The sequence below is a fragment of the Pinus tabuliformis genome, chromosome J, assembly GCF_031772625.1.
Source record: "Pinus tabuliformis cultivar Carrire ecotype Pingquan chromosome J, CPIR1, whole genome shotgun sequence".
Taxonomy (NCBI): domain Eukaryota; kingdom Viridiplantae; phylum Streptophyta; class Pinopsida; order Pinales; family Pinaceae; genus Pinus; species Pinus tabuliformis.
The window spans coordinates 42,707,237-42,731,192 of NC_142295.1; the positions used below are offsets into that span (position 1 = coordinate 42,707,237).

At 40.8% G+C, this 23,956-nt stretch overlaps 1 protein-coding gene across 2 annotated transcripts in view; it reads left to right on the top strand.

Annotated features, from left to right (window-relative positions):
* Nucleotides 1-23,956, top strand: part of LOC149225390 (ABC transporter C family member 2-like) — a 500,427-nt gene that overhangs the window by 288,762 nt on the left and 187,709 nt on the right. For both annotated transcript variants that reach the window (XM_089377078.1, XM_089377079.1), the window contains exon 8: nucleotides 13,342-13,398. In XM_089377078.1, the coding sequence (XP_089233204.1) occupies nucleotides 13,342-13,398 (57 nt within the window). The remainder of the gene's footprint in view (nucleotides 1-13,341; nucleotides 13,399-23,956) is intronic.

Sequence of the window (23,956 nt, forward strand, 5' to 3'; positions counted from 1 at the left end):
CTGAGTATTGTTAACTCGTGGGGGCCCTGATGTTCTTGGTGAACTCCCATTCGGACATATGTTTTGCAGTGAATACATTGAGTCAGTTTATGGTCGAGCCTCATCACATACCTTGGATTGCTGTCAAGAATCTCTTGAGATATCTTCAGGGCACAGTCACTTATGGATTGAGATACACTGCCAGGAATGTGAGGCTCCATGGTTACTCTGATGTAGACTAGGCTGGCAGTGTGGTGGATCGTAAGAGGACATTTGGATGTTGCTTCTCTCTAGGTTCTGCTTCGATATCATGGATGAGCTAGAAGCAGAAGTTGGTTTCCTTGAGCATTGCTGAGGCTGAATACATTGCTGCTAGTTTGGCCTCCTATGATGCTGTTTGGTTGAGGAGGTTCTTTAGTGAGTTGTTTGGACATGTGTTGGATACCACCGTGATCTTCTGCGACAACCAGAGTGGGATTCGTCTTTCGGAGAATCCCATGTTTCATGACCACTCCAAGCATATTGATATCAGGTACCACTTTATCCGGGATATGGTACAATAGGGAGCAATAAGGCTCCCAACACAATGGGACTGATGATCAGGTCACCAATATTCTTACGAAGACCCTGGAGAAGGTCAATTCTTAACCTTCCGTGAACGACTTGGAGTCGTGGAGAGACCATCTTATAAGGGTCCCGTATGAGATGGATATTGAGCTTTGGGAGCTCCAGGGGGCTTGCGGTACTTCTTGGAGTGATGAGCAACCATAGGGTGAGTGGTTCACCACCCTAGTGGTGCGCGATGTACAGGGTGAGTGGTTCACCTTCCCCTGTGATACCCCATGATGACATATGCATAGGTTGAGTGGTTCACCTTCTCCTATGGCATATGAGCAGGATGAGTGGTTCACCTTCTCCTGTCGGCACATCCTACCCATGCAGTCCAGGACTCATGGGAAGTACCTCTCATTTGGCCAATGAGTATGGAAATGAGGATAGGGACCATAGTACTACCAATGGATGCATCATGTACTACTGTACTCCCTATGCTAGGATATTGATATTGATCTGGGATCAATGGAAACTGACTTCGGGTTGGTTAAGAGTGGTATGACACACTCTCTATTATTGGAGACTGACTTCGGGTCAGTGGAGAATGGTATGATACATTCTCAATCATTTCTTCTTTCTTCATAGTTCAACAGAGCAGAGATAGTGATGGTATAGATTGTCAGACAATTTGGCAGGTGAAGTTCTCCCTAGTTGAGAGGGAGTGTTAATTTTGGCAACTAGGGCCAAACTTCACATTGGACAGCTCATATGAGGCAACTCATATTTTTCTTGGATTCCTCTCTCCGAGAGGTGTAGGATTGATCTAAAGATCATCCCATTCTGACATGTACAAATGGAATTATGAATTTATTTTGATTATGGACAAATTGTCAAGGTTGGCCAACAAACTCATGTAGGCTCAGAAGCCCAACAGGCATGTCTATTCATCCTCAAAGTTTGCATATAAATACATGGTGCTTCCTCATTTGGACATTTCACTCACTCACAATCTTCTCTCTCCTACATTTGATTGGCTACGAAATTTAGAAGCTGCTCTCCACACGTGCGAGGAAAAGAAGGGTTTTCTATTCCAGTCGTTGACTAGAGTTGACCGAAATTGCAGAGGTTGTTTTTGACTGTGTTGACTTGTTTTGAGTGTGGTTTTGGGTGGAGAAATTATGTTTGAGCAGGTCGCAGTTTTGGGCACAAAATCCAAGGCAATCTGACCTCTGTTTGACCAACGTTGACTGTGCTAGGGTTGGTTGCAACGTTGACCTTTGTTGACCAGGTTTGAGTGCACCTTTTCTGATTGTTTTTGTGTTGTTTGGACTTGCTGTTGGAGGCTGAAGTTGACTGGGTTTGACTAAGCTGAATTGAGGAAGAATTCTGCCCTGTTTGACCGACGTTGACTTTCTGGTTAGGGCTTTCTGTTTTTGCTATTGGACTGATCAGAATGTCACTATAATTGGGCAAGTAAATATTATACATTGTAGTCTCTCTCTGCTGAACTTTTGAAGAATTATAAGAAGAATTGATCAAGGGTGTCCGCACATTGGGGTTTGTCCCTGGCTTGTGCCACATCTTGTGTCCTCTTGTCTTGGCTAGTCTTCTACTGTTATTGTTTATGTTCTATCTGCATTTTACTATCATGATGATGTGATTGCTGAACTGGATCTTGATATTGGGGTAACAAAGAAATTGAAGTAAAATTGATTTAAGCATAGAACATACCATTGTTATCTAAAATTAACAATATGAGATTGGCATGTGATCAAGAGCATGAAGCCCTTTAAGAACCTTGATGTTGGTGGCATTGATTGTTGAACTTTGTTGATGTTAGTGTTATTGATTGTTGAACTCCTCTACCATGGCCTTAACAAGAATGCACCCTTCATTCAAAGGAAAGCAACAGGTTAGGCATGCTAATATTTTTCTACCACATTATAAGGTGGAGGAGATGAACCCTTCACTCAAACCAAAATCATTGGTTAGGCATGTTAAACCTTTTCAATTTCTATCATGTTATAAGGTTGAGCAATCCAAGTCTGAAGACTTTGAGCTAGATGATGTTTATGTATCTCTTGTTGATGATCCCATTTCTAGTAGCGTTGAATCAATGATGAGTTTCATGAGTGACCATGTTGATTAGTGATTTGTAGTTTTGATGTCTATTTTTGCTACTACCACTAAAGTTGTAGAGGAGTTTTAGGAGTCCTCAAAGTTTGAGACATATTATTTATGTAGCTTATGTTGATGATCTCTTGTCTAGTAGTGGTGATGAGTTTGATCATGATGAGGAGTGATCATGTTGTTGATCACTAATATGTAGACTTGTAGTAGGTCAGTGACCCCATAGCTTAGATCATTGTTTTCAGACTCTAGAGGCCATTTAGAGCCTCATTGATTATGTATTTTGTTGCTGATATGTATTACACTCGATGCCATTTTGAAATATTCACCTTTACATGGTATATAGATGAGCAAACCTTTCATATTTTGTTTCTATTGGTTTGAAATCATGGTTTTAAAACCTAAAAATAGTTTTTTTTAATTAAAAACAAATTAAGTATTGGGGGTTTTCGCAGTGCATTATATTAGATATCGTAGATGAATGACTTAACGCAGTTTAATCCCAAAAGATGATATCTAATAAAAGCTAATTATTTCATGTATTTTTTTAAAGATCGGTTTGTTTAGACCTGACCAATCCCGGTTTGACTGGTTCCAGTTTGAAACCCGGTTTATTAGGTGGACCGGTCCGATCACCAGTTCCAGTTTTTAAAACTATGCTAATGGCCACTATCAAACTCTTCCAAACAGTGCTTATGGTCTCTCAACAATTGTGGCCCTCCTTCCTAGGCAATCTGCATTAACATACCTTAAATCTCCTTTGTTTTGGGTTTGCTTCTCTGTTGCAGGTTTTGGTGACCTGGTTAGGGCTAAGCACCAACACCTTAGCCCTCTTCCACTGCTCCAAAACATGTCTAACAACTGCGACCAACCTCCAAGCAAGGTTTGCACTATATATATTGCTGTTCAGAGCTAATGCCAACCCTAAATAATACTTGCTGCTTATCCTTTTGCTAAGGTATGGAGCTCGAACCTCATATAAGCCCTAATATAGGCTTGCGGCTCCTAGATCATTGAACTGTCTACACAAAACAACCTTCAAACAATGCCCAAAATTACCCTTAACCACAATAGTTGCCTTCTGCTCCTACTCAGCCTCTTGAAAGAGACAAAACATACCTCAAATGATCCTCTTCCCAACCTCGACGTTCCACCTAGAGCTGCGACTCACCTCAATTTGATGTAAAGCTATGAAATATGCTCATAGAATATGTCAAATAAGGTTGGAGGTCATCTTAATTTATACAAATCGTTGAGGGTAAGAGACATGACGCTTGCGCTTCATGAGCCTACATGATGGTGTAGCCAACCTTGAGAATTTGCACGTCTGGGCTTTAATTCAAAAACACATTTCTCATTGTCCAAAGTTAGTGATCTTTATGTCCATTTTGGTCCTCTCGAAAAGAGGAATTAAATGCAATGGTTATCTCCATTAGATGAGTTGTCCAAAGTGGAATTTGGCCCTAGTTTCCAATTTTAACAAATTAGAGTGACAAGTTTGTGGGACCACAAAGAAACCTTAGTGGACCCAGACAAGGTCAAGGTTTTTGGGTGAAACTTTGAAAGGACTTGACCAAGAAGGGAGGAGAAAATGATCAAAGAGATTGGATTTGACTTGAATTTTCGATGCAATGATCCTTGATGAAGCCACTGACCTATGAAACCTATGACCAGGAACAAAATTGGAGCTAGGGCTTGGGATAATTCCACGTCTTGCCATGAGAATTCTCTCAAAATTTGCAAGGGCTTAGAGGACACCCCTTTGTAGTTGTGCTTGAACTCGCTTACCAAATGGATGGTTACAATGGATTTCGTGTGTTGTCTTAGGAGACATTGTGGTAGGGCTTGGAAAAGGAGAGAAAAGGAGGCAAAAAGATTTTCATTGAAGTGATCACAAAGGATTAGACCAGTGCCTAGTCTATTGGGAGAATGGAGTCAATGAGATTTTAACTTTTGGAGTTTCTTTTACCTAATCAAGGAGTTCCCCAACAACTTTGTATAACCCTAAAGGCAACAACTAGGTTACCAAAGAAATTTACACTTCTTATTGCTGCAATTTGATGACTTATCAAGGCAATTATATAGATAATATACCCCTAGGAACATTCATTCACTATACTAGACATGTAACATATGCAAAACCCTCACAAAATCAAATTCACACTTCAATTAGGGCAGAAACATAGATTCCATGAGCAAAAATTCCATACATTATACATGTGACATGAAATAGAGAAATAGACCATGAAAAATCACTTACAAGTATAGCAAATATATCCAACCATCAAAGAGAGACAAAATCGAAGCTCCAAGACCAAGACAAGATTTCCAAATGTCAAAATGCATCAAAGATTATCCAATTCGTCCTCCAATAGCTATAGCGAAATTCCCAAAAAAATAAAGATCCAAATCCAAGCGATGATGAGAAGAGAACAATCCTCTCATCTATCTATATCATCCTCTAAGGGTTTGATTTGCCTAATTAGGCCTAATGATGCCCCAACTAATAAAATAATGTACAAAATAACATTACTTGATGACAAGCCCACCAAGATAGCTCCAAAACATGAAAATAAGCGTCTAAAGAGGGATAAAATGATAGATACAATAGGTTGAAAGGCCTAGTGAAGTCTAATATGTGTCAAAATGAGTGGATAGGCTCCAAATATAGTGATAAAGGGAGTGGCCCCTTGATCTCCAAGCAAATGACCCGTGGTGCTCCCAAGTGGTTGTGGGGGTACAAAACATCCTCATGTGTCTCCAAATGGATCAAACTATCCTATATCCCATTTGTAATGGCTAGAAGAATGATGAAAACCCTCCCTTTTTCTCCCATGGTGACACAACCTCATCTAGGTCTTGGATCAATTGCCAAGTGTATGGTGCAAGAGTGTAGTTGGCTGCTCAAGGTGGGCGAGGTGCATTAGCATCATCAAATAAGTGGAACACGAGCAAGCAATGGATAGTACTGATGGATTCCATGATGTGGCAATCTGCTCTCTACTATAGTGGAGGCCCATGACTCTCAACACTCATCCTACAAATGCCAATATGACCCTATGTAGGGCTTGGACCCCGTATAGGGAGACTTGCAATCCTGTATAAAATCCAATGCGTCTCCTCACCTTCTAATACAATGAATCATTAGTGCAATTGACTAAATGAGCTTATAAATCATGGAACCAAGTGGACACTTCATGGTGGCATGTGCTTCCATAATGGACTTTAGAGTGTACAAGTGTCTCCAAGTTCAAGAAGAAGGTTAACCAAGGATCCTATTAGTTGGTTTCAACCTCTAAGGGAGTGACAACTCCATAGTGCATCCATCAAGAGGCAGGTGTCATGTGAATAAATTATGGAACAAAGCGAGGCATTAGGGTAAGGCTCCAGGCCACATGCCTTAGTAAGCTATGATAAGGGAAGCCCACACTTGGGTGTATAGATGTAGGAGGGAGCAATCGTGGTACATGAGTTACCCCAACCCTTGTTTTTCAACCCTTCTTCATATGCCTTTTTCCTTTTATAACTGCTAGGGGCTCTAGGGGATGAGAGTATGATGTGGATGATATAATAGTGAATACCCCCTTAAGGTTGGGAAGTTCATCGCACACCAAGGTTTGGGACAATCATGGGTTCCTTAGTGATGTAGGGGGCCTCATATTGGGGCCCTAGGATTCAGGGTGATGGCCATAATGATAGGGAGTAGAGCTTATGTTGGATTTTTCCCACTGCTAAATTTGTATGTCCTAACCATCTTTTGCATTTTGTGGTACATTTCTTGTTGATAGTGGCCAAATTATGCTTTTTACTTTATTTTTAGCTACATCAACCTTCACGGCATCATTCTAGGTCCGACCCAGAGTGTGGACAAGGGGAGGGGGAGGCTAACACCTTGTGGACCCGAATGTGAAATATATGAAAAGGGGTTATAATGAGCATAAGGGAGTGATGTATACGCTGTGGGGAAGCGGGACCACACAACCAAAATCAGGATTTCCCATGTAGTGGCACTCCTAAAACTAGTAGCCGATAAAGGAGATCCCATGGGACTAGGATACAAGGTGAACCACCAAGTTGGACGAAGGAGACAAGAGTACAAACGAAACCCATTCTTTCCTATGAATCGCCCCCTAGTCCATGGCCAAAAGTGTTCATGATAAGTAAGCCTTAGCCAAAATACCCAACTACATAATGAAAGGCATATCTTCGGGGTTGGAAGTCCCACCGTCAAAGATATGATCACAAAAGATGGGCAAGGGCGCACAATGGCTAGCTCAGGTGGTGGATATGGTGCCACATCGAGCTATCTGGTGCTTGCAAGGAGCTGCTGGCTGCCGACTGAGGATCATCTAGCAGAAAATTTTTCCCCTATGGATATCACCCATAAGTGGTGGTTAACAAAGCTCATGAGAATTTGTTCTTATTTTAGCAAATTTCATTTTCTTCTTAACATTAGTCAAGATAGACATATACTTTTGATTTTTGAGAATGGGGTTGATAACAACTTATAGTATCTCAATTTGCTTTTAAGTTTTCCACTCACTCCTTATCACCGCACAATTTCGCCTTAAATTTTAAAGGAATCATATTTTTAGTATTAATTTTTGCAAAATGATCTCTCCTTTATCCCCCAATGGTCAAGCCAAGACTGAGCATCCTAGTGCCGTCCCCGATTGAGCCAAAGGTGTGGGTTTAGGCTAGAGTTAGAAGCAATTTTAGGAAAACTTTTGGTTTTAATGTTGTTTAATTTCTTCTTATACATAAGATACCTAGTCATAGCCATGCTTTCAATAGAGGAAAGGCTTGTGTCTATTTCCTTTAATCTCGAGATTGTAGGTTATAAACTGTTTTTGGATCTGTTCTGCCTTCCTCCATTACTATTTGGTGTTACTGCAACCTCAAACTTCATATCCATATAAAATAATGGCAGCGATGAGACTCTCAAAGAGGAGTCGTTTTTATCCCATATCCAAAGTTTTGCTAACTTATAATTGCTTTGAAGCCTATAGTAAGCTTTCCATCCTCCATTTATCCTATTTTTAGTGGTATAATTCTAATTAAGCTTGTGGTGGATATCGATTCGAAGATATTTGTATGAAGAAACTTCCTCCAAGTAGGTGTTGTCATGAAAGTATCATATGTGATATTTATGGATTTAATTATCTTGATTGTTGTTTGTTAGTATTAACAATCATACCCATCTTAGAGGAAAAATCTTGGTTGATTCTTTGTTGTTTGCCAAGATCGTAATGGCTCTTTGTCAAGAGAGAATATTGTCAGCATAAAGGAGGAGAGTTATGAGTATACCAGTGAGCATGGGGCCAACACAACTTGCAGCTTCCAAACACTCTTCTAGCTTATCAATGGATATGCCAAAAAGGGTAGGAGATAAGGGACACCCTTGTTTGACTCAAATATTGTTAAAATTGGCAACTAGGGCCAAACTCCATATGGGTCACCTCATTTATGGAAGCTGATATTTTTCTTGGATTCCTCTCTCCGAGAGGTGTAGGATTGATCTAACGATCATCCAATTCCGACATGTATTTATGAAGATATGAATTTATTTGTATTCTTGACAATTTGTCAAGGTCGGCCAGCAAGCAAAACATTTATTTTTCACCCCCATCTATCCTCAACGTTGGATATAAAAGGAGGAGACCTTGTGGCATAATCTCACTCATCTTATTTCACACTCTTCTCTCTCCTAGCTTGATTGAGTATGCGTAGGAGGAGCAGATCTCTCACACGTGTGAAGGAGGAGGACGCAGATTCTGGTTAGGGCAGCGTTGAGTTGGGTTGACCGAGCTGCAGATGGGCATATTTGATAGCGTTGACCAGCGTGGACTCCTCTTTGACTGTGGATTGGGTTAGGTTGCCTCTCCTTGGCAGGCCACATTTTGAACCACTGTTTGGACCTCTCTTTGACCATACTTTGACCAGCATTTGACCAGCATTGACTATCAAACGTTGACCGCAGGTTTGACCAAAATTGACTGAAGTTTGACTGGATATTTTGGACTATTTTGGGCTGCCTTTTCTTGCTGTTGGAGGCCGAGTTGACTGAGCATTGACTGGGGTTGACTAGAGGTCAAATCTGACCTGTTTGACCAGCTTTGACTTTGCTGGTTAGGGTTTTGCTGCTGCTGTCATAAAATTACAGAATTGTATATTTGTACTCTCTCTCTCTCTCTCTGCTGAATTATTGAAGAATATAAGAAGAAATGATCAAGGGTTTCCCCACATTGGGGTTTGTCCATGGCTGGTGCCACATCTTGTCTCCTCTTGTCTTGGCTTGTCTTCTACTGTTTATATTTATGTTCTATCAGCATTTTACTATCATGCTGATGTGATTGCTATTTTGGAAATTGATATTGGGCTAATAAGAAAATTTGAAGTAAATTGCTCTTAAGCATAGAACATACCAAACTTAACATGGGATTAGAGCCGAGGTGAAGACAAAGTCCAAGCAAGAGTGAAAGAGAAATCACCGAAGACAGTTGGAAAGGATAAAAGGCTTCATGGGTTCCTCATCCCACTTCCCAGCCGAGGACAAGCTCCGTGAGAACTTTGACTATCACAAATGGAAGATGTCTCTTGATTTGACATTGAAAGAACAAGAAGTGTTGGACTATGTGAAGGATAAAATCCCGGAGCCTCCATCAAATGCACCGACTGCTACAAAGAACAAGTACACTAAGGGTGAAGTCAAAGTGAAGAAGATTATCAGAGATTCTATTGACAAGCGTCTGGTGGCCTACGTCTCCGACTTGAACACCTCCAAGGAGATCTACGACAGAGTGGTAAGCATGTTTAAAGTTAGTGATGCAAAAGTTTTGTTCCTCAAAAATAAGTTGAAGGATATTAAGAAGGGCAAGGACGAGGATATTCAATCCTACTTCTTAAGAATCACTGAGATCAAGAATGATCTTCTATCAATTAGAGAAGTCATTCTTGACAGGGAACTAACTATCACTACCCTTGGAAGGCTCCCATCCCAATGGTATATATTTAGAACCACTCTTCTCAATAATGATCGAATTCCAAGGTTTGAAGAATTGATGTCGAGATGCATTCAAGAAGAGACAAGGATGGTGGAGCAAGAAATGCCTTCAAATAAAGGCAACCCCACTGCTTTCTCCTTTCATGCCAAAAGGAGAAATACTTCTGGGTCTAAAGGTCATTTCAAAGGAAAGCCCGGATCGAAGGGTGGAAGGAAGGGAAGATGCTTTGTTTGCAATAAATTTGGCTACTATGCGAGGGAGTGTCCAAATAGAAATGGCACATCACATGATGATGATCACAATCACTCCAAGGGCAATTTCAACAACAACAATCAAAGGAATGGCAAGTTCAATGGCAAAGGAAAGAGGAATGCAGGAAATCATGGAAATGGTCAACCTTCCAAAAAAGCAAGGAACTCCAGGTATGAATCAAATGTTGTTAACATTAAGCAAGATGAGTATTATCTTATATCGGCCCTCTCCACTACCTCTCCTCCGGACTCATTGGGAAATTGGCTTATTGATAGTGGTGCCTCAAGGCACTTCACTAGTTACAAGGAAGCTCTCTCTAATCTGATAGAGAAGGAGACAAACTTGGAGATTATTCTTGGAGACAATTCCACCTATCTCGTAAAGGGTGTAGGGAATGTTACTCTTCAATTGAATAAGGGTAACACGATCCATTTGCAAGAAGTTTTATATGTACTTGATCTCAAGAAGAACTTGGTGTCCATTTCGACAATGGAAGACAAAGGCTACAAGGTGGCATTCATCGATGGAAAGGTACGTGTTTGGAAAAAGAATTTTAAAGATGCTTTTACTCTTGGGTTCCGGGTTGACTCTTTATATCATGTTGGAGGAAGTCCATTGGGGGTAATGTCTTGTGACACATCTCTACAATCTGAACTATGGCACCAGAGGTTTGCCCACCTTTGTTATAAGGCTCTACCCGATGTGAGATAGATGGTGACTGGGATGCCCGAGTTCAAAGTAGAGCATGAAGGTGTATGTTCGGGATGTGTTGAAGGAAAGCTTAAAAGGGGACCATTCCCCACAAGTAATAGCAAGACCTCCGATATTTTGCAGTTGGTTCACTTTGACGTATCTGGTATGATGCCCGTAAACTCTTTGGGAGGATATCTATATTATCTCACTTTTACAGATGATTATTCTCGCAAGACTTGGATCTACTTCTTGAAAAAGAAGGATGAAGTGTTCACCTGGTTCCATCACTTCAAAGCCTTGATCGAAAATCAAACCGAGAAGAGAATCAAGATATTAAGGACTGATAATGGGACCAAGTATGAATCCAATGAGTTCCATGACTTTTGCAAAGAAGCTGGCATTAAGAGGGAGACCACAACACCATACACTCCTGAGCAGAATGGTGTGGCTGAAAGGAAGAATCGTACGATTGTGGAAGCTGTTTGTGCCATGCTCCATGATCAAAGGCTTTCAAAGTTTCTATGGGCTGAAGCTGCGAATACCACCGTATATGTTCAAAATCGATGCCCTCATCAAGCATTGGATTCCAAGACTCCCAAAGAAATGTTCACTGGTAAGAAACCCAATGTCTCTCATTTTAGAATTTTTGGAAGTCCTGTATACTTTCATGTGCCGAAAGAGAAGAGAAGCAAATTGGGTGCATCTGGAAAGAAAGGAATCTTTGTGGGCTATAGCGAAAATACTAAGGGCTATAGAATTTATGTGGCTGGTCAAAGGGAAGTTGAAATAAGTCATGATGTCACCTTTGACGAAGATATGGCTCTTAGCAAGGTTGACAACCTTCCTATTCCAAGGAAGGATAAAGACGCTGACACCAGGAAGCCGGATGAAAAAGAAGATGAAACGATGTCGGATGTTGAAGAATCTATGGATCTTATTGATCCTCCTCCTCAAGAGCCCTCTTCCTCTAGGAAGAGACCCTCATGGCTGAGGGAGACTCTTGAAGATGTCGAAAGACATATTGCACCCAGAGGGACTTTCAGTGAAAGCTAAGAAGCCGACTAGCAATGTCAAAGCTAGTCAAAAGGGTTGACCGGGGTTGACTATAGGTCAAATATGACCTGTTTGACCAGCTTTGACATTGCTGGTTAGGGTTTTGCTGCTGTTGTCATAAAATTACAGAATTGTATATTTGTACTATCTCTCTCTCTCTCTCTCTGCTGAATTATTGAAGAATATAAGAAGAATTGATCAAGGGTTTCCCCGCATTGGGGTTTGTCCCCGGCTGGTGCCACATCTTGTGCCCTCTTGTCTTGGCTTGTATTCCACTGTTTATATTTATGTTCTATCTGCATTTTACTATCATGCTGATGTGATTGCTATTCTGGAAATTGATATTGGGCTAATAAGAAAATTTGAAGTAAATTGTTCTTAAGCATAGAACATACCAAAATTAACAAATATTGCATTTAATTGCTTCCGATCAACACTGGTTGGTCCTAAACTTGGCAATAACATTTTCATTTAGCCTTGTCACAACCCTCAACTTGCGAGCGACCATTATCGCTTGCAACTTCTTGCACAAATTTGTCGTAGGAATGGTGTGAAAAGCTTTTCTAAAGTCAACGAAACAACAGAATATATCAGAGTTATTATTCTAACATTAATTTGTGATGATCTTGAGAGTAACAAGGTGGTCCACAGTTGAATGATATCTCCTGAACCTTGCTTGGCCTTTAGCTCTTTTACCATGGCTTTCTATCCATAGGCTAATTTTCATTTTCCAAAATAATTCTGTACATCTTGGCTAAACTATTGCTAATAATAATGGTCATGTAATTAGAGAGAATGCTTTTATTCCCACTTTTAGAGAGGCACAATGAGGCTCTGCATCCAGGGCTTAGGGAAGCCTTGTTTCACTACCAAACTGAAGAGCTTTTGTATGTGAGGAATGTGTATAGGCCCTCCAATTTTAAAAATTTCTGCTTGTTAGCCTTCAATATCCTTAGCGTTCTCATCAGTGAGTTGCCTAACCTCAGGCTCAACGTCTTGCAAAGAAAATATATCATCCTGTATATGGGTAGTCAAAATGATGTCCATGGAATTAGGGAATTCATAAAGGTTTTTAACGTAGGAATTTCAATTCTTCAAGGGAATCATAACTTTTTCTTTCCTCCAAAACATTTAGAATCATATTTAAGTAGGTGCAGCAGCTGCTCTCACTTTTGATTTATATGGCACCTTTTCTTGATTTTAATAAGAGCTTTGTACGTATTTGTCTTTTCAAGCTTTAAATATTCGTTAGTAGTATCCATAATCACTTTTCTGGCAATTTTACAATCCTTACCATATGAAAGGTTGGTAGTTCTATTATTCTTTTTATATGACACCTCGATAGAGAACTTGCTAATGGAAGCAATGAGGGTTGTAGTAAAATTATTATAGAGGTTTTTGATGTTATCCTGTAAGTTCAGAGGTGTAAATCGCTATTTAAATCCTTTAAGAATAGATCCAGACACACAGACATATACGTTACATTTCTCTTTTCTGCAATGTGTAGGCTACCTGTCTTTATTGTCTTGTAGTCAACTATAGGAGCTATTTCCTATAATCAAAATGATTGCTGTATAAATCTTATTTCTTATGTGGTATTAAAATTTAGTTTCTGCTCCTAGATTGAATGTGGGAAATGATGTCAATTTTCTGACTTAATTCTTTATTGGAAATGCAGATTGGAAATGATGCTTCACAATTTGTTGGTCCAATTGTTTTAGGCCTTCTACTGGAGGTTGGTTTAAACTTTATCTAATACAATTTCCTTCTCTGACATAAGTCATCATTCTAGCTATATAAGTAAAAGCATGAAGTTAAAACCATACTCGCTGTGCTATATTAACCATATCTGCACTGGCAATAATAATGTGATTCATCCTTCCATGGTTGAGTTTACTAGAAGGGATAACTACTCTGCAAGACATGTAAGGGCTGCACTAGATTAAATTTGCACCTGAAGATTGTAGTTTTGCTTAAATATAAAGGTCTATGGCTTTATTTTCCTGTCATCTGTTAACTTGCATGGTTATCTAGAAACCATTCATCCGAGGTTATAAGAATAACTATATGTGAAAAGTGAATGGTACAGTTACACTCGTGACTATGGTTGTGATATGGTATTACAGTAGACACCTTTATATCAAGTCTTGTATATATTCGCATGGCTAGTTGTAGTTGTCAAGTAAAGAATGTTTACATGCTTATAAGTTACTAAAGTTACTCAATAAGAGGAGGGTAAGTGTCCACTTCATCGATTTCCATTTGAATACAATTGATTTCCTCATAATAATTGTCACAAAACATACTCTTGATCAATATTGCATTTGGTTCTCTCCTCTTCGATTCTAAGTTTCTTATGGGCTGGATAAACAGCGAAGAAAGTTTGTTGGGCATTGCAACATTGCTTTTTGTTTTCTTCTTTTAGTTTTTCTATTTCTTTTGGTGTGGATAAACAGCTAAGAGAAAAAGATGTATTTTTTGGCTGCTTTCGAAAAAACACACCAAGTGCAGTGAATATTCAGTGGCAAGATTCTTTTGGATAGCCTTCAAACATAAACACTTCAAGTATATTTTTCACGACATTCATTATTTGTCATCAATACTAAGAACCACAGTGCAATATCTGTTATACAAAATAGAAAAAGAATTCTCTGCAGTTTTGCTATCCATTCTGATATATATTATATAATAACCAATGTAGATCCATCTTAACTTGTGCTCTATCAAGTGCTGAGTGGGATCAAATCTGTGGAGGTGAAACCTTTTCAAGGGAGCAAAACTTGAGGAAGGTTTGCACCTCAAAGGGTTTGATCATTCTCACAAAATACTCATAACCCCTGAGAGACTTTGTGGATATTGGACCACAAAGTCCTTGGAAATGCTTCCTTTGCGAACTTCCCAAGTATGCACCCTCTGCAAACATCATCATGTTCTGTACTCACCTCTGGAACATCCTGTCACAGTCTCTCTGAGCAACTTAAGTGCTCTATGATGGATATGATCCATTCTCCTCTGCCATAGCTCTCCCATATCTCTGTTATTGTTGCTGCTAACTAGTGCCTTTGCAACATCCAAGTGCAACCTGTACAACTTGTTGCTTCTCACCCCAATCTTCTTTACTGACTTCCAATCTTGGTGTTTTATGTAAACCTTTTGTCCTCAAATGTATACGCCATCCCATACCCCTTATCTTGAAGAGGAAAAACAAAAAGCAGGTTCATTCCCAAACTTGGCACTTGCAACACATCTGTAACATGAATACTCTTGCTTGACTCCCTTTGAAAGGTGACCATCCCTCTCCCAAATCGAGTACACTTGGACTTGTTACCCATTTGAATATGGAAGCCTATCTCCTCTGCTTTGTAGCTGGAGAAATACTCTCGAACTCCGGTCATGTGACATGATGCCCCACTGCCAATATACCAAACTCCTGTGGTGGTTAAGCTAGATAGGCAAGCTATGAGAGTGAACTTGTCTTCTAGCCTTGAAGAAAGTTTTTTAATATCTGTTGAAGCTACTGTCTGTTGTTGCTTCTTATCACCTCTCTTTCTGTTCAGACATTCACTGACATAGTGTCCACGTAGAATGCATCCAAAACACTTGATTTTACTTAAGTTTTTCTTTTTCTTCTCTCCCTTTGGGTTAGGTCCCTTGCTTAGGCCCTTCTTGGGTTTGCCCTTTCTTGCAAGAGCAATATTTTCGTAATCCTCATGCATTTGGCTTTTACTGTTGCTACCATTGACAAGGCTCGACCTAAGCTCAATGGCTCCACATGGCACAAACAATCCCAGTCAGGTAGGTCTTATTGTCGATTGATCACTTGGAAAAACACGTCCCACTACATTGAGAACCCATTAAGAGTTGTTCTCACGAGCTCGTAATCATCTATTTTTCTCTTCGACAACTGCTAACTCGTCCTTGACAACTTTGATCTTGTTGAGTTAACTGACTACGCCTTCTTCCTTGTTCATTTTGGTGTTTCTTGGCTTCTCTCTAAGGATCAACTTCTTGTCTACAGTAGCATTTTGGAACAACTTCAAGATGACATACCACATTTTCTTGCATATATCTAATTTTGCAATATGGGGTACGATATGATCTTTAACCCCGTCTTGAATAATATGCCTAGCCTTGGCATCCTCCTTGTGGTAGGTCGTTAATTGCGCTAGATCTGTTGGTATGACAACAACAAATGTTACATATTGCTTTAGACCATGCTCCTCCAATAGTAATAAAATTATGGATTTCCAGATACCAAAGTTGTATGCACCATCAAGTTTGTCCTGACCCCGCAATCCAGTGGAAGCCATTTCTAATACCCTCGAACAATAAACTCCAATAAATCTGAAGAGATATGTCTATGTGAAAATGTTAATTTTAGTTAACAATGGTATGTTCTATGCAATTACTTCAATGTCCTTTAGATAGCCCAATGACAATTTCCAATAACAATGACATTAACCATTAATCACATTGATAGTAACTGTAGATAGAACATAAACAATAAATGCAGAAGACAAGCCAAGACAAGAGAACACCAGGATTTGGTGAATGCCAGGGAAAAACCCCAAGATGGGGAAAACCCTTTGATCAATTCTTCTTATTATTATATCAAATGTTCAATAGAGAGAGAGAGAGAGTACAAAAGTCAAATTTGACTTGCCAAATCAAAGTCAAAACAACCCTATCAAATTTGTAGTCAACAATAATCAAATTCTGCCCTAACGAAAAAGTCAACCTTGGTCAACACAACAACAAACAACCCACAATGTAGCTTGGTCAAACCTAGTCAAACTCAATCTTCTTTGTTGGTCAAAGTCAGCCCAAAACAATCAATAAAACAATGCTAAAATTTGGTCAAAACCTAAACTTCTGTCTTGCGGTCAGCTCAGTCAACATTCCCAGAAAATCTCGGTTCCTGTACCAATTAATGTAGCCTTCCAAAGTCGAAATTTTGGCACAAAAAACACAGTCAAAGGAGGCAAAAAAGGCCCTAGTCAACGCTGGTCCTACCTTGCAACATATCTTGAAATTTGACCTCTGTGATTCGTCCTCTTTCAGCCACATGTTTGAGAGAAGAAGAGATGCTCCTGCAATTTGTACGACCCAATCAGATGAGGAGAGAGAAATGATGAGTTGTGATGATGCCAAATGAGGTTTGAGGTCTCTCTTATTTATACAAGTCGTTGAGGGTCAAGAGACATGTCCATTGGGCTTCATGAGCCTACATCATGATGTGGCCGACCTTGACAATTTGCAAATGTGTGGGCTTGACCTCAAAAACATATTTTTCCTTGTCAATATTTGATGATATTTAGGACGATTTTGGTCCTCTCGAAAGGAGCAATTCAATGCAATAATCATCTCCATCAAACGGGTTGTCCAAAGTGGAATTTGGCTCTAGTTGCCAATTTTGACACTCCCTCTCAACTAGGGAGAATTTCACTTGCCAATCCATCCATCATCACGACATCCTATCATCATGTACCATCTCTGCATCTCACCTCAACTCTATTAAACACTGATGTAATAATGAAGAAGAATTGATCGCTAGTGAGTCACAAGACCTTGCCACTCTCCATCGACGGAAGTCAATCTAGGGGTAGAACACTAATTGGATTTGATCCCAAAGCAAGTTGTTGAACACCATTCATCATAGACAATGGACATAGAGAGTATGACCGTACACGATGTGTTGCTATGGTCCCTATGTTGATTTGGGTTAGCATCGGATGTGCTCTAAGCCTCAAATTTTGCAGGGAGGCTCGGGCACAAGTATTCCAAAGAACCCAGAAAGCGTTTTGGGAAATTCCATGTAGAAGTGATTTTATTAAAATAATTAATATTTTTAATGGGTTCCTAAGTCTAAACTTAGGAAATTAAAATATTCATGGGTATTAATCTAATCAGTGGTGAAACTTCTAGGAAAAGTTACGGATCAAGTCAAAACGATCTGAGCCTTTGATTAAGATGTAATCTAGGCCGTTGGTTGTCCAATGGGAAGATGTAAGAAGGGGCTTGAGGGTCATTTGAAAAATACACAGAGAGATAGAGAATTTTTGAAGTGAGAAGCTCTCAGGAGGAAAAATCGATTGAGGAGATCTCTTGCAGTTGAGGGGCAGGGATAATGGCTTTCAGAAAGAGAGATTCTCAGTCGGAGATACATCAACAGAGAGAGGCAGTGAGTGATCCAGAAGCCTTGACGTAGAGGCTAACACTGGGCCAGAAGGGCCATGTAGAAGTGATGTAGAGGCAGAGAGAGAAAGTTGAAAATCAAAGCAGGGGGTTAGTTCCACTAGTCGGAAGCCGTGGTGTGAGACCGAGAAGCTGAGAGTAGTGACTCTGGGCCATTGATCGAATCCCCTGTTGGGTGATGCAGTGACTGAAAGGGTTGACGAGCGGACAACGTAGAGGCAGCGCAGTGCCTGCCAGGGGCACTTCATCCAACAGCTGGATCAGCCAGGATTTCTCAGTGATTGTGTGAGATATAACTTATAAAGCTTCTGCCAGTATTTCTCTTTGTAACTGAATAAACCTATGAGGTATTCAGTGATGTATTCAGGTTTTGCTACTGCTTAATAATAATAAACCCTTAGAGCTACTGCACCAATTTTCCTGCATTGGGTTTTTCCGGGGACTATTTGTCGAAAAATAACTGTCCTATGTGTTTCTAATTTCCTTGCTCAGTTTCTATGTTTCATAATCATATTAAATTGGTTTAGGTTTCTTCAGTAATTTACTTCAATATTTCATGAATAAATCTGAAATAAGCGTGTAATGTTATTTACAATCTAGGAGAAGTAAATTCAACTAGTTGTAGTAGGATTCTTGAGATTGTTAGATCTAGGAATTTTCACATGGTATCAGAGCTGTTGATGTGAAACAGGAAGAGTAGATCTAGCACTGAAGCAAGGGCCAACTTGCTGCAGTAAGCAACAGTTTGAATCCCCTGAGGGATTGTGCAGTTCTAGCCAGGAGGGCTATATTTTCGTGGGTGTCTCTCTTTTAGTGAGCCGACAGAGAGGTAAGATTTCCAGATTGAAAACTTGCCAAGGCAGAGGGAGCTATGCAGAGCCACGCAAAGCTAGAGGGACACAATTTTCTGCAAGCTGAGTGTTGGGCAGAAAAGGCATCAAAAGGAAGAAGTAGATCGCATAGTGAGGGATACTTCCTTAGTGATTTCTTGCCGACGAAATCAATATTTCTCATTTGTTGAGCAATAGAGGAGCAACAACTTACCAACTCCAATAGGGAGTGCGTAGGTCAGCCTAGGAGCTACGCAGTAGGGAGAGAGGAGTTGTTCGACATTTTTCAGAGGATATGGCAACCAGTGGCTTGAGGAATTAGGACAGGTTGGACGGGGCTTCCAACTATGCCATCTAGAAGGCTAGAAACTTCCTTCTAGATGAGCATGCCCTCAAGACTTATGTTGATAATGTGGTAGCTGCCCCAACAGATGCAGATCCGCTGAAGAAGTACAAAGATGAGATGGCTAAGGCCAAGAGAATGATCCTGGATGGAGTCAAGGATCACGTGGTGTGTGACATTGCAAGCAAAGGGACCACTAAGGAGATGTGGGATGCCTTGGCCACATTATATCAGGGATCTTTCGAGTAGCGAAAGATGTTCTTAGAGCAGAAGTTGAGATCTGCTCAGATGTAGAAGGGAGATTGTGTGGATCCGTTCCTCACGAAACTGAAGGAGACCCGTGATGAGCTGTCAGCTGCGGGACATACACCTCAGGATTCAGGGTTAGTGAGACTAGCTCTAAATTCCGTCTCGGATGATTGGCAAATCTTTGTCTAGAGTATCCTTGGAAAAGTAGCATAGATGTGGGTGGCTTTGAAATAAGAAGAGCTGAGGAGAGACCTGCTTAAGGTCAAACTTGACGAGAGCAGCAACAGCAGTGGGTCGAAGACCAAATTAGCGGAGGAGGATAACACAGTCCTTGCATCGAAGGGACGACAGGGGCAACAAAGACGAAGAAGGATGTCTCCAAGGTGAAGTGCTTCAGATGTGGCGAGATGGGCCACTATGCATCCCAGTGTCCTTTGAAGAAAAATGACAAGGATGAGAAGCATGATCCCAAGGTTGCATCCGCAAAGATCGAACAGGAGGAGGAGTTTGCCATGACAACCAAGATACCTCTAGGAGGGAGGTGGGTTGATATAGAACTGTAGTTCGGAAGAGCTACAAATGGGCAGGATCCTTGAGGAGCCCACCTCTTGGATCATCACCTTGCTATGGGAGCCCATGATCAAGAGTAGCGGGATGGTGGAGTTTCAGTTGGTGCCATGGAGTGTTGATTCGACAGATGCAGTGGCTAGGAGAGCTAGAGACTAAGCAGCGCAGAGCAGAGAGGCAACAGTGCGAGGAGGCATAGTGCAGAGCTTCAGCAACGCAGTGGCTTCAGAGGCAGCATGGGTGTTAAAATTGGCAACTAGGCCAAACTCCATGTGGGTCACCTCATTTATGGCAGCTGATATTTTTCCTAGATTCCTCTTGTTGAGAGGTGTAGGGTTGATCTAAAGATCATTCGATTCCAACAAGTATTTATGAAGATATGAATTTATTTGTAATTACTTGACAAATTGTCAAGGTCGGCCAGCAACTAAATGTGTGGCACAAATCATATAAATACAAGTGAGGTTGATTCATTTCAACTCATCTCATCATCTCTCATTCTTCTCTCTCTCCTTGTATGATTGAGTATACACAAGGAAGAGGTTCTCTCACACATGGGAAGCAAGAAGACACAGGCTGAAAGAGGACGTAGGAAAGAGGACGCAGAAATTGTTGGCTGCGTTGACCAAGTTTGACTGAGGCAGCAAAAGACATATTTGACTTGTGTTGACCAAGCGTTAACTCATCAAGGGTGTGGTTTTGGTGTGGCTGCCTCTCCTAGGCAGGCCGCAAATTTTGGCGTAGAAACCAAGGCAATCTGACCTCTGGTTTGACCAACATTGACTGCCCTAGTTTTGGGCAGCAGGTTGACTTTAATCAACAATAGTTTGATTGTGTTTTTGGGGCTGTTCAAGGGCTATTTCTTTAGGTTGTTCGAGGGTTAGTTGACCGGAAATTGACCAAGCATATTGGAGGTCAATTTCAACTCTTTTGACCAAGTTTGACTTCGTTGATCTAGGGTTTGTTGCTGCTGATATAAAATTACAGAATTCTAATTTTGTACTATTTCTCTCTACTGAACTATTGAAGATAAAAAAAGATTTGATCAAAGGGTTTCCCCGCATTGGGGTTTGTCCCTGGCTAGCCGCGACATCCTGTGTCTCTTGTCTTGGCTTGTTTTTTGTTGATCATTTAATGTTCTATCTGCACTTTAATTAATGTATATGTGATTGCTAATCTGTGGCTAATAAGAAGAAAAGAAGTAAACTGCTCTAAGCATAGAACATACCATAACTTAACAATGGGACTAGCAACAGTCAAGATTTCAACACTGAGGAGTATCCACTGGATACTTGTCCAATTTTGGGTGTTTTTAGTTTCTTTTCTCAGCAACTGAGTTGTAGTACGGATGTAGTGTTAGTAGTGCAGTGCTAGTAGCATAGAAGATGCAGCGTCTGAGAGGGAGCTGTAGTACAGATGGAGCATTGACAGTGGCAATGTCAAAGGTAGTAGTACAGTAGCAGCAACAACGCAGTGGTTGGTGGACAATACGTCAGACATCAGTGGCACATAGACGATTCTTCAAAGTCAAAGCAGTATGCAGAGAGGTAATGTATTGCTAGAGCACATTCCTCGCTAAGAGGGAGTGTTGATTTGGGGTAGCATCAGATGTGCACCAAGCCTCAAATTTTGTAGGGAGGCTTGGGGACAGGGTTTCCAAAGAACTCAGAAAGCGTTTTGGGAAATTCCACCCAAAAGTGATTTTATCAAAATAATTAATATTTTTAATGGGGTTCCTAAGTCTAAACGTAGGAAAATTAAAATATTAATGGGTATTAATCTAATTAGGGGTGAAACTTCTAGAAAAAGGCACGGATCAAGCCAAAATGATCTAAGCCTTTGATTAAGATGTAATCTAGGTTGTTGGTTGTCCAATAAGAAGATATACGAAGGGGCTTGAGGGTCATTTGGAAAATACATAGAGAGATAGATAAAATCGATTTTCTGAAGTGAGAAGTTCTCAGGAGGAATAATCGATTGAGGAGATCTCTCGTAGTTGAGGGGCAGGGATAGCAGCTTCTGGAGAGAGATTCTCAATCGGAGATATGTCAACAAAGAGAGGTAGTAAGTGATCCAGAAGCCTTGGCACAGAGGCTGACGCTGGGTCAGAAGGGCCACGCAAAGTGACGTAGAGGTAGAGAGATAAAGTCGAAAATCAGAGCAAAGGGACAGTTTCAGTAGCTAGAAGCCGGGGTGTGAGATCGAGAGGCTGAGTGCAGTGACTTTGGGCTACTGATCGAATCCTCGGTTGGGTGACGCAATGCCTAAAAGGGTTGACGCTGGGACAACGTAGAGGAAACACAGAGATATCGCAGTGCCTACGAGGGGCACTTCATCCAGCAGCTGGATCAACCAGGATTTCTCAGTGATTGTGTGAGGTATAATTTACAAAGCTTCTGCCAATATTTCTCTCTGTAATTGAATAACCTTGTGAGGTATTCAGTGATGTATTCAGATTTTGCTACTCCTTAATAATAATAAACGCTTAGAGCTACTGCACTGGTTTTCTCGCATTCGGTTTTTCTGGGGACTATTTGTGCAAAAATCACTGTGTCCTATGTGTTTCTATTTTCCTTGCTCAATTTCTATTTTTCAGAATCATATTAAATTGGTGTAGGTGGCTACAGTAATTTACTTCGATATTTCATGAAGAAATCTGAAATAAGTGTGTAATGTTATTTACAATCTAGTAGAAGTAAATTCCACTGGTTGCAGTAGGATTCTTGAGATTGTTAGATCTAGGAATTTTCACACCCTATCCTCTTTTCCCAACTCATTGGCGATACGAGAGGTACTTCCCATGAGTCTCGGACTACATGGGTAGGATGTATGCTGGAGCATTCGTAGGAGAAGGTGAACCACTCATCCTGCCCATATGCCATACGAGAAGGTGAACCACTCACCCTATGCTCTCATATATCACCATGGGGTATCACAGGGGAAAGTGAACCACTCACCCTATACACAATGTACCTATAGGGGAAGGGGAACCACTCACCCTATGGTTGCACATAGCTCCAAGAAGTACCCAATCTCCCAAGAGCTTCCAGGTCTCAGTGTCCAACTCAAGCGGGACCCTCATGGGAGGGTCCTTCCACGACTCCATGTCTCTCTCAGAAGGCTAAGAATTTGACCTTCCCCAAGGGCTTCATAAGAATGTCAACAATCTGCTCATCAGTCCTAATGTGTTGGAGCCTTACTACTCCCTGTTGTACCATATCCCGATAAAGTGGTACCTGATGTCAATATGCTTGGAGCGGTCATGGAACACGATTTTCTCTGAAAGGCGAATCCCACTCTGGTTGTCACAATAGATCATGGTGGTATCCAACATGTGATCAAATAGCTCATTATAGAGCTTCCTCAACTAGACAACTTCATAGTAGGCCATACTAGCGACATTATATTCGGCTTTGGCGGTGCTTAAAGCAATCAATTTCTCCTCATCCATGAAATGGAAGCAGACCCCAATGAGAAGGAGCATCCTGATGTGCTCTTTCTATCTACCACATTGCCAGCCCAGTCAACATCAAAATATCCATGTAGCCTCAAATTCTTGGCAGTGTATCTTAACCCATAGTTGATTGTGCCACAGAGGTATCTCAAGAGATTCTTAGCAGCAATCCAATGTATGTGATGAGGCTCTACCATAAATTAACTCAAAGTATTTACAACGAAGCATATGTTCGGACAAGAGTTTGCCAAGAACATCAAGGCCTCCACAAGTTGTCTATACTTGGAAGGGTTTGTTAATTCAGGCCCAACAACACTTCCACATAGCTTCTTGAAGTTGAGTTCCATCGAAGTAGACACAGACTTGCATTCCACCATCCCACATCTCCCTAGCAGCTTCACAATATATTTTCCTTGAGAAAGGAAAATCTCGCTTGGCATTTGCCAAACCTCCAGACCTGGGAAGTAATGCATCAATCTTAGGTCCTTCATCTTGAACTCAAAAGTCAACTCGCTCTTGCATTGATAATTGAGAGGGTTTGCACCTGTTAGAAAGAGATCATCAACATAAAGGACCAAAATAAGAGGCACGTCCTTTTCAACCTTGAAGTATAGGTTAAGATCAACATAGTGCCTTATAAATTCCAAGTTCAGGA